At 30.4% G+C, this 14,282-nt stretch overlaps 1 protein-coding gene across 1 annotated transcript; it reads left to right on the plus strand.

Moving 5' to 3' along the window:
• Positions 1–240: 240 nt before the first annotated feature.
• On the plus strand, positions 241–12,239 carry LOC149253357 (peroxidase 55-like). The gene is made up of 4 exons (XM_089454458.1): positions 241–627; positions 8,544–8,738; positions 10,001–10,166; positions 11,827–12,239. The coding sequence occupies exons 1-4, from the start codon at positions 394–396 to the stop codon at positions 12,237–12,239; spliced, it is 1,008 nt and encodes a 335-aa protein (XP_089310584.1). The 5' UTR covers positions 241–393.
• The last annotated feature ends 2,043 nt before the right edge of the window (positions 12,240–14,282 follow it).

Genomic DNA, 14,282 nt, shown 5'->3' on the forward strand with positions numbered 1-14,282 from the left:
TAGAACTCATTTTTATTTTTTTATCTTTCCTTTTATATCCAGTAACTGTCGAAATAACACAGTTAAGAATCTTAGCATCTCAATCACTATCTTTTTTTAGAAAGCAGCAGCCAGAGAGCTGCAGCATCTCAACCACACTCTTATTTTAGAAAGTAGCAGCCAGAGATCTACAAACTGTTGCTTATTTTCTTTGCTGTCGTTGCAGACTTTACAGACTGGTGGCACATTGTCTCGCTACTTGTCGCCCACTCATCCAGAGAATATGTAATTAGCATGCACCTGCAAAACTTCTTTCTGCTCCATCGTTTCTATATCCCATTGTATTAAGTTTTCCGAGAACCGAAAGCTATTGCAAAGGTTGCAGTGGAAATCTGAAGAGACCCATTGACAAGAATGGTTGAGCTAAGCAGAGCATTTATTCTTCTGGTTCTTGTTGCGAGTCTGGTTGCGAGTCTGGTTGAATTGAGGGGTCATGCGAAGGGTCAGCCGTCCGTTAATTTCTACTTAAAAACATGCCCCCATATGGAATCTATCATTCGGAGAGTTATGCAGAGGAAGGTTAAGGAATCGCCACTGACCACTGCTCCCGGTGTTCTGAGACTCTTCTTCCATGATTGTTTTGTTGAGGTAAACGTTAAAGCCCAATATTCACCTTGCGTGGATTCACTTCCTGGTAAGATCCTTGAACTAGCAGAGGTCTATTTGATTTCATTTGTCTTATAGGTTATTTTTAGCCTCGTATTTTTCCTTTTCTTTGATGTTCAAGGGATGTGGCTCCCTGGTGTAGTGTAGAAAGTTTCCCATGTTTTTTTTTGGGTCTTTCTTTTGAGGAGATGTTGGGAAACATTTCTCCAGTGTCCACTTTTCAAAAAAGAATACATTTCTCTCAAAATGGGAGGCTATCAATATTTCTGGAACTATAGTTCTATAAATATATTGGGCATATAAATATCTTTGTATATGTCCGTGTATCAATGGAGCTATACTTTCAGAAATATTGATCTGCAAAAGAAATGCCCACAAATATTATTTTTGAGTTTCAGTTATATCAATTTACTATTCTAATTTTCAAACTTTAATATCTATTATAGTTTATTTTATTAAAGTCTATTAAAATTTTAAATCAATTTACTAGAATAATATATAATAAATTTAAATTTTAGATCAATTTAATTTCAAAAATGAATAGTGAATTTATTTTTTAAATCAATATATATTTTAGAATTATATATCTTATATATGTCCCCTGTATCAATGGAGCTATATTTCTAGAAATATTGGCCGACAAAAGAAATGCTCACAAATATTATTTTTGAGTTTCAGTTATATCAATTTACTATTCTAATTTTCAAACTTTAATATCTATTATAGTTTATTTTATTAAAGTCTATTAAAATTTTAAATCAATTTACTAGAATAATATATAATAAATTTAAATTTTAGATCAATTTAATTTCAAAAATGAATAGTGAATTTATTTTTTAAATCAATATATATTTTAGAATTATAAATAATGAATAAAAAATATGTATTTTTTATTTAATTTAATTATATATAAATCAATATATTTATATTTCCATTATTAAATATATATATACACATCTAAAAAATCTTCTTGTTCTCTACATTTTCTAAAATTTAAAAATACTCCTACAAATCCGTCTGTGAGTCCAATCCCCGAGTGTTAGTGGAACATTGAAAATTTCAATAAATCTCGAGACTTCTAATGTGTATTCATATTTATGCATTGGGTTCCTATCTAATGTATAGCTGAGATTCCGAGTCATATCCAAATTTTCAAGGGATGGAGCTGGGCTGTTATTTTAAAAATGTCTACAAAGGTTGCTGAGATTCCGAGTCATATCCAAATTTTCAAGGGATGGAGCTGGGCTGTTGTTTTAAAAATGTCTAAAATTGTTTGATTAGTAATTTTTAATAATAGTAATAATTTAAAAAAATTTAAATATATAAACAGTTTAATAAATTTTAATATATGTGTTTTTATAAATTTTAATGATTAAATTGTTTTATAAAAATAGTTTTTAAAATATTAATAAAAAATAGTTTTTAAAATTTTAAATTTTTTATATACTAATTAGTACTGAGTTTGATTATAATTTTAAAATTAAATTATAATTATTATTTTTTAAAATTTTTATTTTATAAATGTGTGACCTAATAATAATATTGAATAATATATTTAATTTATTTTGACCTAATAGTAATAATAAATAATATATTTAATTTATTTGGATATTATTATTATTATTATTATTATATATATATATATATATATATATATATATATATATTTTGGGTAAATTCACATTTTTTTTCCAAATACTTATAACATATTAATTTTATTTTTAATAATTTAAATTTTTTAATAAAAAATAAAGCTCTTCTCATAAAAAATATTTTAATTAATATAATATAATGATGTTGAGTATGGAAATTTCAAATTTATTTAAATTAATTTGAAATTTTATTTTTGATAATTTATTTTTTTAATAAAAAATAGTTTTTTTATGATTTAAAAACATTTTAATTAATATACGATCTCTTTGCGGTAATAATTTAGGGTGATTGTATTTACGATCTCTACGAAACTCGTGGGTTGTTACCTTTGGATATGCGGTCAATCCAATCTCGGGCAAGTGCGATCTGCTCGTGGGTTTTTACCTTTGGATATACGGTCAATCCAATCCGGGGCAAGTGCGATCTGCAGTCAAGTTTGCTAATATCAGGTGCATACATTCTTTATCTTTTTCTAATACATATTTGCTCATATATTTTCAAGTATGAATATTTCACCACAACTACCAAAGATTACCAAAGACAGACCTAGCACAGTTACTCTACAAGGCCTTTATGAGTATATAGAGTCTTTAGAGAAACGTAGAGAAGAAAGAGAAGTCAAGTTACAAAAAGAGTTAGAAGCCATGCTGGAAAATAAACTTGCATCTCTTGAAGACACGATGCAAAAACAAATAGAAAATAAAATAGAACTATTGGATAATAAAATGGTGACAATGGAGACTAGGTTGCAGATTATAGAAAAACAAAACCAAGATACTAACCACACATCCCAGCAAGGAGATGCTAATACTTTAGAGAGTTTTAAAATGAAGGACATCATTAAAGAACTAGAAGAAAATGTTAATAGCCGCCTCACCCTAAATAATGTGGTAGATAAATTAAATATCAAACCAATTAAAGATGAAATGAAAAAATTAATAGAATTAGACCATGAGCGTAACAAAAGGGCCTTGAACCTTATAATCTTTAGTTTAAAAGAGGAGGTAGATGAGGATACTTTAGCCATAGCTCAGACAGAATTACATAATAGATTACAAATTGAAACAATGTGTCTCATAGAAGAAACAAGGTTGGGGAAATTAACTTAGAATAAAGAAAGACTAGTTTGAATAAAGGCGAGCTCTATTGATCATAAGCATGACATACTTAGTAAAACCTCAAGTCTAAAAGGAACAAGAATATTTATAAATGAAGATCTCATTCCAGAAGATCAAGTAGAATTAAGAAAGGAGGTTCAAAAGGTAAAAGAAGCTAGGAAGGAAGGAAGATGGGTAACAATCAGAAATAGAAAAGCCTTTATCCGAGATAGAAACCGAAAAAATAGTAATAATTAGCAATTCAACATGCTCCAGATTCTTTCTTGGAACTGTCGAGGTTTTCCATGGAACAAAGGCCCCAAGCTAAGTTGGATCTCAAATGATGTTGATGTTATTTTGCTTGTTGAAATTTGGGAGCACGAAGAATCTAAGGTCCCTAACATAGATGGCTTTACGCTATGGTCTACATGGAACAAGCGATCCCCCCGTAGAGGCATTGGGGGAATAGCTTGTTACATTAAGAAGAACATCTCTCCCCCATGCTAGGATTTATAAAAATGACGCGTACAACCAATATAGTTGGATAGAGATCACTGACATTAATAATAAAAAGACCTACATAGCAATATGTTATTTCCCCCATCAATTCTAACTTCTATAAGAAGAAGAATCTAGATAAAAATAGTCCCTACAATGGTTTAGAGAATGATATTTCTAGCCTAAGGAATGAAGGTAATATCCTTTTAATAGGTGACTTTAATGCTCGAACTTCAAGCAACCAAGCTATTATTCTAAGCAATCATTCCAACCCTAATCCTCTTTGGTTAGACAAAGACCCTACTCTGGCTAGTAGGTACAAAAGGAGCTCTGAAGACCTCGGGGAGAATTTGTTTGGGTCAGAGCTAGTCAGGCTCTGTAGTCCTCAGATCTCATAATTTGCAATGGTTTAAAGAAGTGGCCCAATTCTAGCCAGATGACCTGCATCCATGGGCTTGGTAGCAGTGTGGTAGACTATGTTATTTCCGATCTCCCTTTATACAACAAAATAATAATTTTTGACATCTTAAACAACCACGAGCCTAACTCTGATCATAGGCCTTTACTTATAACTCTCAATTTTGTCATGCATAGAGATCCCATAGAAAATAATCCTTATAGTCAAAAGAACCTAATATTTGATAAAAATAAAAACGATCTCTTTCTAAATGAATTAAAAACTAATTTACTTCCTTTATCTAGTATAGACAACATAGAAGACCTCTATCATAATTTTACTACAACCCTCTCATATTCTATTAACAAGTTCTCAATTGAAGTTTCAAATAATAAAAGAAATAGCAAAACCAACCCATTGTATGACAAAGATTGTAAAAGTGCGAGGAGAGCAATTAAGGAAGTTGTTGATGAATCTCTTAAAATGGGTAAGTTAAAAATATACAAAGCCCTAACTAAAAAGAAAAAGAGGCAGTACAGTAGTAAAAGACAAGAGAATCTCTTACACCTCTCTAAGGTAGCTCCTAAGAAATTTTGGAGGTAGATTCTGACTAGGAAAACTAAGGATAATAATAAAATTGCTTTACACGATTGGAATTCCTATGTTAAAAAGCTTTATGGATCTCCAAATGTCATGGATAACTTTGAAACCCTGCTCACAACAAAAGAAGTTTTCTCATTAGAAGACATTGATTTTGGGGTTAAACACCTATCAAATGGGAAAGCTAAGGACAACGAAGCTTACTAGGCAGAAATCTTAAAAATTGGAGGTCTTGTCCTCATCCCCCACATCCACAAGCTTTTCAATCAAGAAGTCAGGCAAGGGTTCCCTAAACCATGGACTGAGAGCCTCATTATCCCTATTTTTAAAAGTGGGGATACAAATAACCCCTCTAATTATCAGACCATTATGATTAGCCCTCTCTTAGCCAAACTATATGGTATTATTTTGGAAAAGAAGTTGAGCATATGGCTTGAAAGTGAAGGTAAGCGGGCTAAAGGCCAAGTGGGTTTTAGAAGGCATCACTCAACAACAAACCACCTCGTTACGCTTAGGATCATTATGGAGGAATGTCGTAATGATAAATCCAATCTCTTTTGTTGCTTTGTGGACTTTAGAAAGGCTTTCGATACGGTTCCTAGAAACAACCTTTGGAATAGATTAGAAGAGCTAAAGGTTCCTTTCGAGTTGAGAGCTGTCGCTATAAGATTATACGAGAATGTAATTGCCAAGCTAAAAAGCAATGAGGGGTGGTCGAAAGATATTAAATGTAATATTGGAGTTAAACAAGGTTGCCCCCTCTCCCCTACCCTATTTGGCATTTACATCGACAAGCTTGAAGGTTATTTAGAGGAAGCAGGTTGTGCTGGCACGATCTTAGCTGGGATAGTCATCATCCTTCTTCTCTATGCTGATGATATTGTTCTTCTCACAAGGTGCCCATCTGATCTTGATAAGAAACTTAGGCTTCTTAAGGATTTCTGCTCTACCATGGGTATGACTGTTAACACTGACAAAACAAAAGTTATGATTATCAAATCCAAGAAGGACACTTACGCTAATTTTATGTATGATAATAATAACTTAGAGGAAGTGTATTCTTACAAGTACCTATGAATTGATATTCATCACAAGCTCAACTGGAACTGTAGCATTAAGAAAAGGATTAATGGGGGGTGGAAAGCTTATTTTGGTCTTGAAAATAATTGTAAAACAACAAACCTCGTAAGGTGGGATAAAAAGAAGTTCATCTTTGAAACTTTAGTCACTCCTGTTATCTTATATGGATGTGAGGTCTGGGGTTGCAGCATATCTAGAGAATCCTGGAGAAAGATTGAGCAAATCCAGAAGCATTTTATAACATATAACCTGAAAATTAAAAGCAATACACCCTATTCTATTCTCCTTATAGAAGTAGGCTTTTCCCCTATCGAGAACCTAGCTATGACTAGGCTTCTGTTGTACAAGCACAAACTCAATAACATAGGAGATCATAGACTTCCTAAGCTAACTTTAAATTCCAGCCAAAACCACCTAAGGCTCAAGCGGGGGTGGTATAAAGACACGAGGGCCTAGTTAAACCTTTGGGAGATCAACGAGAATGATGCATTGCAAAATCTTAATAACATTAAAAATATTGTTACTTCTAAGTTCAAAGAAAAAATGTGGTGTGAGAAAGATTTAGCAGCTAAAAGAAAATTAAGTTATTATAAGAAGGTCATCAACCCCACCCTAGAAGATAAAAAATATCTCTCTGTTTTAAATAGCTCAAAGAAGAAAATTAATATAGCAAAGGTTACGACGAACTCTCATGAGCTCCATAGTGAAACAGGTCGTTGAGGAGTTCCTAAAACACCATGGATGGAAAGGATCTGCCATCTCTGTGAGAATAGGAACATCGAGGATGAAAACCACTTCCTCTTAGAGTGCCCCGCGTACAACCACATTAGATCTCAGTTTCATAATCTTTGTCGCAATACTGACCTTTCTAGCATTTTACGATGTCAAAATTATAGTGAGCTCGGGAGGCTTCTCTCCAAACTTTTTGAGCATAGGAATAAAATCTTAAATCAAACTAAATAATTTGTTTCTTTAGGTCTGATAGACCAAACTTTGGTCTCAATGGACGTTAACCATCATCATCAATATAATGATGTTGAGTATGGAAATTTTAAATTTATTTAAATTAATTTGATATTTTTATATTTTCAAAGATACTCAATTTTCAAATAAATTTGGCAAAATTTTCATATATATATATGATTTATGTCCTAGGTTTTATATTCAATGGAAATGGACAACAAATTCAATATAAATTAGTTTCAAATTTTTTTATTCTATATAAAAAAATTAAAATTAATAATACTCTTTAGGTATGTAAATTAATTTTTTCTAATTAATTTTTTTATCTTTTAATTTATATATTATTATATTTAAATAAGCCTAAACTAATTTTCATATATGTAACAAGTTTGAGTTTGAATAGCTTTGAGATTATAATTTTCTATTTTATTTATTTATTTTTAAGTTTTACCAGTTTAATTATTAATAAATTTAATATATATATATATATATATATATATATATATATATATATATATATATATATATATATATAAATATAAATAAAAATAAAAGTTGATTCATTATTAACATTAAATTTAAATAAATTATAAAAATACAAAATACAAATTTTAATATTAAATTTAGTCTACTTATGAAAATGGCAAAGATGAACAAAACTTAACATTAATTTTAGCCCAAAGTGAACTAATTTCCATATTGGGAAATAGTGAGTTTAGACAGTTTTGAACCAATACTCATTTTCGAGAGGGGTTTAAAAAGATATTGAGGATCCATGTTATATGGACATAATTGGTAAATGTATCAACTCTAATGTTATTTAAATTGGTAGATGTATAAATTCAATTTAACATTAAATTTAAATAAATTATAAAAATATAAAACACAAATTTTAATATTAAATTTAGTTTATTTATGAAAATAGTAAAGCTAATCAATATTAATTTTAGCCAAATATAGACTAATTTCTATATTTAAAAATAGTGAATTTAGACAATTTTGTACTACTACTCATTTTCTATAAAAGTTCATTTTCCATAAAAGTTTTCTATAAAAGTTCATTTTCCATAAAAGTTTAAAAGTTTAGAAAAATATTGAAGATCAATGATATATAAACATAATTGATAAACGTATCAACTCTAATATTATTTGAATTGGTAAACTCTATAAACTCTAGTATTATTTAAATATATTATTTTCATGAATGAGTAGGTATATAATTTGAATATATTATTTTCATAAACATACACCTAAAATGTATCTAAATATATTATTTTCATACACATACACCTAAAATGTATCTAAATATATTATTTTCATAAATATACATGGAAAATGTATGATTTTTTTTTAATATTTAATTATTACTTTTTAAAATTAAAATAAATTTATATATAATTAGTTATTATAAATATTTAATATTTTTTTATTTTTATTGTTAGAATTCAGATTCAAAATCAAGAATAATTTATTATTATTCATTATTAGATACCTAGATCTGCATTCAATATATTTTGATGCGAAAACATGATGGGAAACATTATACAAATATCTTCACATGCACATTGTTACTGAGAAAACAGACTAAATTGGTGTCATATATTATGCAGGGCTGCGATGGGTCTATATTAATTTCATCCACCAGAGGCAATCGGGCCGAGAGAGAAGCAATCCCTAATCTCTCATTGGCCAGAGATGGGTTTGATGTGGTTGTCCGGACTAAGAAGGCATTGGAAAAAGCATGCCCAGGGATTGTCTCCTGTGCTGATATTCTGGCTATTTTGGCTAGAGATGCAACTGTTCTGGTACATATACTCAATCACTGGATTTTTATTTTTATTCGATGTTGAATTTCATAAATTTGTTATTAATGCCATAAATGTATTATTGGTTATTAATGCAATGGTAGATTTTAGAATATTTAGAAAATTTGATGAACATATAGAAGTATTCAGCAAAATCAATTGTCTGATTTGATATTTTCAGAAAGAAAAAACTAATTGGTCCAGTGACATATATTCTGTGCATAAACCTTAATAAGTCAACTAACTGGGAATATCTTCTTCAGACATGGTAGATAAAATTCTAACTTGTAGTCATCAGAAGTCAGAAAAAAAACTCTAGACATTTTCAAAAACTATAGCTTAATATGTCTACAAAAACTTCCGAGCAACTTCAGAAGAAATAGCATTTATATATAGAAAATCATAATTCAAAAAACCCCATCAGCTAATGAATGAAGATTTGTCCTTTTTCCTGCCTGTTGCCTTCAGTGATGGAGCAGTAGAACATTGAGCCTTCTGAGTCATGCAGTCTCTTTTTAAAGGGACCATCTCTAATTTTATTAGACTCCCTGTAAATATGTGTCATGCTATAGCTTTCAATTTGATTCCATCCCTCAATCCAATCCTGGTAGATCTGGAGGGTAAAAGCTGGAAGTACCGGTGAAGTTCTTGATGATGGTTTTTGAATCTCCAAAAATATGAATATTTTTATCTTTTTTTCTCTAACAAATCACAGCGAGCCCCAGAAAGCAATCATCTCAATCCTGGTGTTTGTTAAATTTCCAACTCTCCAATGCAGTTACTATAACAAGTTTGCTCCTCCAAAAGAAACCACACCCACACCCACAACCACATTTGCCCATTTCCAGCTCTCCAATGCAGTTACTGTAACAAGTTTGCTCATCCAAAAAAACCACACCCACACCCACACTCACATCCACAACCACAACCACATTTGCCCCACAACCACAACCACAACCACATTTGCCAGTTTCCAGCTCTCCAATGCAGTTACTGTAACAAATTTGTTCATCCAAAAGAAACCCCCACAACCCCACCCACAACCACATTTGTGGTGCTGAGCCCCACTATCAAAATATCCCAACTGGCAAAATAATACTAAGGAATAGGGATGTAAAAGAGAGAGCCTTACATGTGATTTAACGATGATATAATTTTATATACTTTACTTATATCTATTATATTTTTAAAATATTCCAAAATCTACCATCAAAATTACAAAATAACCAAACCAAAATTAATGAATTCTCATTGTTTTGAAGATGCACGGACCATCCTGGCATGTACTGAAAGGCCGCAAAGATGGGCGTGTCTCTCTGGAAGCAAATATTCTTAACAACTTGCCAAGAGGCGATTCTGATGTCAATCAGCTACGCAAAAGCTTTGAATCTAAAGGTCTCTCTTTGCTGGATATGATTGCACTTTCAGGTAAGTGTAACTTTTTATATGATATTTGCAATATTAATAATTATATATAAATTAGTAATTTAAATGTTATTGAGTATCAATTTTATTTAGAATATAGATGTTGAAATATTTAGATGGAGTTAAATAATTTATTATTAATTTTTGAAATATGATAAGGTAGAATTAAATAAAAATAAATAAATAATTTAATTTATTTTTATAAATTTCTAAAATTAAATTATATTCAAATTCAAATTAAGTGTATCATATTTCATTTTATATTAATATCTAAAAATTTTATAATTTTTTTTTTAAATTTATAAAAAAAAAACTAAATTTAGACTAAACTGACCAACCCTCTGGCCTAATTCCGCAGAGACCAACTCCCCGGTCACTGAGATCAATTCCAATGTACATGAGTGAGATTACTTGCTAAGACCAACTCCAATGTACACCGGTGAGACTATTTGCAAATCGATTCCAAACACCAAAACTTCAATTCAGCTGAGACCAACTCCAATGTACATGTGAGATTATTTGCTTACCAACTCCAATGTACACCAGTGAGACTATTTGCAAATGGATTCCAAACACCAAAACTCCCAACATAAATGCTATTCAGTATCAATTTTATTTGGATTATAAATTTTGAAATATTTTAAATGGAGTTAAATAATTTATTATTAATTTTTGAAATATGATAATCCAAAATTAAATAAAAACAATTAATTAATTTAATTTATCTCTATAAATTTCTAAAATTAAATTATATTCAAATTCAAATTAAGTGTATCATATTTCATTTTATATTAATATTTTAAAAAATTTATAATTTTTTTTTTTATATTAATATTTTAAAAGATTTATAATTTTTTTTTTTTAAATTATAAAAAAACTTAAATTGAGACTAAACTGAGGCCAACCCCTGGCCAATTCTGGGGAGACCAACTCCTCGGCCAATTCTTGGGAGACCAACTCCTCGGCCGATTCGGCTGAGACCAACTCCAATGTACAGCAGTGAGATTACTTGTTAAGACCAACTCTAATGTAAAGGGGTGAGACTATTTGCAAATAGATTCTAAACACTAAAATTCCAATTCCGCTGAGACTAACTCCAATGAATAAGTGAGATTACTTGCTGAGATCAACTCCAATGTACAAGAATGAGACTACTTGCAAATCGATTCCAAACATCAAAACACCCAATATCCAAATTAGTGATACAACTTACATTCATATTACTGTGCATGGTTTTTTTCCTGTTGATGGTTTTGTCCTGGCCTGGCCACTGGGTAAATAAAAAGTCCTCTATAAAGTGATTTCTATTTAGTAAATAGTGTCTTTCATCAACAAATTTTTTTTGCTCTTGCACATTATATAGAGCAATCTGATAAAATCTATTTCTCAATATATGTTTACATACTTCCTCAGCTCTGTTTTTTACATGAGGAATTGTAATGATCAATATATGTTTACATACTTCCTCAGCTCTGTTTTTTACATGAGGAATTGTAATGATCCTCTCTTGTAGAGCATAATTTTAACTGTCACTTATTTGGATGGAACAAGTTTTATGTATGCTATATGTATTTGGTAATATATGCTCTTTTTTTTTTTTTTTTTTTTCACTGAAGAAAAAAAAACTTTACATAATAGCCTTACCGTTTACCGTGAATTACAGGTGGTCACACAATCGGCAGATCTCACTGCAGCGCATTCACAAACAGATTATACACATTCAGTCACTTCAACTCTACCGACCCTTCCATGGACAAGGCTTATGCAGGCCTTCTCAAACGAGCGTGCCCTGCCACTGGACGTGGTACTCCAAACAGGTTCGTGCCAATGGATCGTTTGAGTCCTTTGAGGTTCGATAATTTGTATTACGTGAGTCTTGTGAAGCGACAGGGCTTGCTTGGATCAGACCAGGTACTCTTCTCCAGCAGCCCGACTCGAAAGGCTGTCCTGCAGTTTGCAAACAACCAGACAAACTTCTTCTCAGCTTTTGCAGTTGCCATGCTCAAAATGGGAAATATTGGTATCAAGAGCGGTCACCAAGGAGAAATTCGAAGGGACTGCACCAGAATCAACTAAAGGCTTTTGCCATAGCTAATCGTGAACTGATATTTACGAAAATACAACTAATCGTGAACTAATATTTACGAAAATACAATAATGGAGCCTTTTTCAATCGAATATATTCAACCGCCCTAAGGGCATTTTTCCATCCCTTTTGTATCCATGTTTCTTACTTATTTTTTAATTTGTTTCCCTTTTTATCCAGGTTTGTATCTTTGTTATCATTAAAGCAAAAGATACAAACATTTTTGGTTTTTAAAAATATAGTACATATATTTTCAAGATACAATTAGTCACTGTACTATTCAAATATACATAATATAGAGGTGAGTCCTGAAGTACTCTATCAAAACAATATTTGATTTACAAATGTGCATATAATAAGAGCATTGGTTTTTTGGATAGCATATTAGCCACATTGTTAGATTCTTTGTAAATATGTTGGTCATATTGTTTTTGTAATGCCTTTATTTTCTTATCCTAACACTCAAAATGAAACACTCAAAATGAAGTCTAGGCATAGTAGTTTTCCCTTTAATCCAGTTAATAGTGTTTTTGGAATCCTTAGAAGCTAAACACCTTAAATTTTTTTTATCATCAAATAGAAATCTTAAGAAGGACCCAACAAGCCAATAACTCAACCTTAGCAACGCGGCCAATTTCTAATTTTATTTAGAAAGACCCAACAAGCCAATAACTCAACCTTAGCAACATGGCCAATTTCTAATTTTATTTAGATACTATAATAAGAGTTAATATCAATTACCATACCACCTCCACAATTTCCATTGGCATAGGTCCATAAAAAAGCCTCTCACGTAGACATCCATATTAATAATCACTTTTTTCAATTTCAGGTTAGCTAAAATATGATTGGGAACTTATTCATTAAAAACATACTTAATGTTGAAGGCGGTCATAAAGGGATTAATTTGGGAGTTTTCAAAAGGATCCTTATTCTGATGATCCGATATCCCCCATAAAACATAGGCCGGCAAGTAATGGAATCTTTAACAAGAACGAGTAATCGAACCTTCAATAAGAATGGTTTTTAATCAAGTTCCACAAACAAGCTTCTAAATACAAACAAAATCAATTTGATTTTAATTAAAAATAATTAATCATTGTATTCATAATTGCTAATTAGATTGTAAAATATAAATAATAGTCCACTATTAAATAATTTAAATTATTGGTAGGTGTTGAACATTAATACACTTACACTTATGCCATAATCTGTATATGAATTTTGTTACAATACCATGACTTATCAATACCACATGCCTAAAAAATCATTTACAATTAAAATATTTTATCTATTTTAGAACAAGGTTTTTATAATTTTAATTTACATATCAATTATTATTAGGCGGATGGTAGGGATGTAACCTTCATGAAATGTTCAAAAAATGTCATAAGAACAAGTGTCATATGAAGGAGTTATGCTTTTTTGGGTATGTAGCATTGAGAAGCCATGGTATTGGCCCACGGTATTGTAACAAATCATATTTATAGATAAATAATTTTTATGGTAAAGTGGTGGTAAACCTCCATGGTTAGGAATCTTGTTGCATGTTGTTTTAAATTTATATATATTTAACTTATATATTAATTATTTGTATAACTAGGACAATCATATAAATTAAATTCTTGAAAAATACTAAAAGACATCAATTTATAATAAATGTTAGAACACTTCATCACACCTCTCAAGCTTCTAAAAAATCATAAAAATGAACTAAATTATAACTTTATTTAAAATGATTATTATTGTCATTAATGTAAAAAAAAATTAATATATAAGTTTTTAGTTTTTTATTTTTTATTAAGAGTAAACAAAAATTACCTTATGTAGACACCCTAAGTGTATATGCAAATTTAAGCAAATACATCTATGATACAAAGAGCAAAAACACATTCTGACACAAATCCAACAACGTCACACAAATATAGAAAAATAGAGCATGAAACCCTCACCACATTAGATGACCAACAATAAGGTAGAAAGCCTAACAAAAAAAACAAAAGATATTAGGCCACAAATTTCCCTACTAGCTT

Source organism: Pinus tabuliformis, chromosome 7 (assembly GCF_031772625.1).
Source record: "Pinus tabuliformis cultivar Carrire ecotype Pingquan chromosome 7, CPIR1, whole genome shotgun sequence".
Lineage (NCBI taxonomy): Eukaryota > Viridiplantae > Streptophyta > Pinopsida > Pinales > Pinaceae > Pinus > Pinus tabuliformis.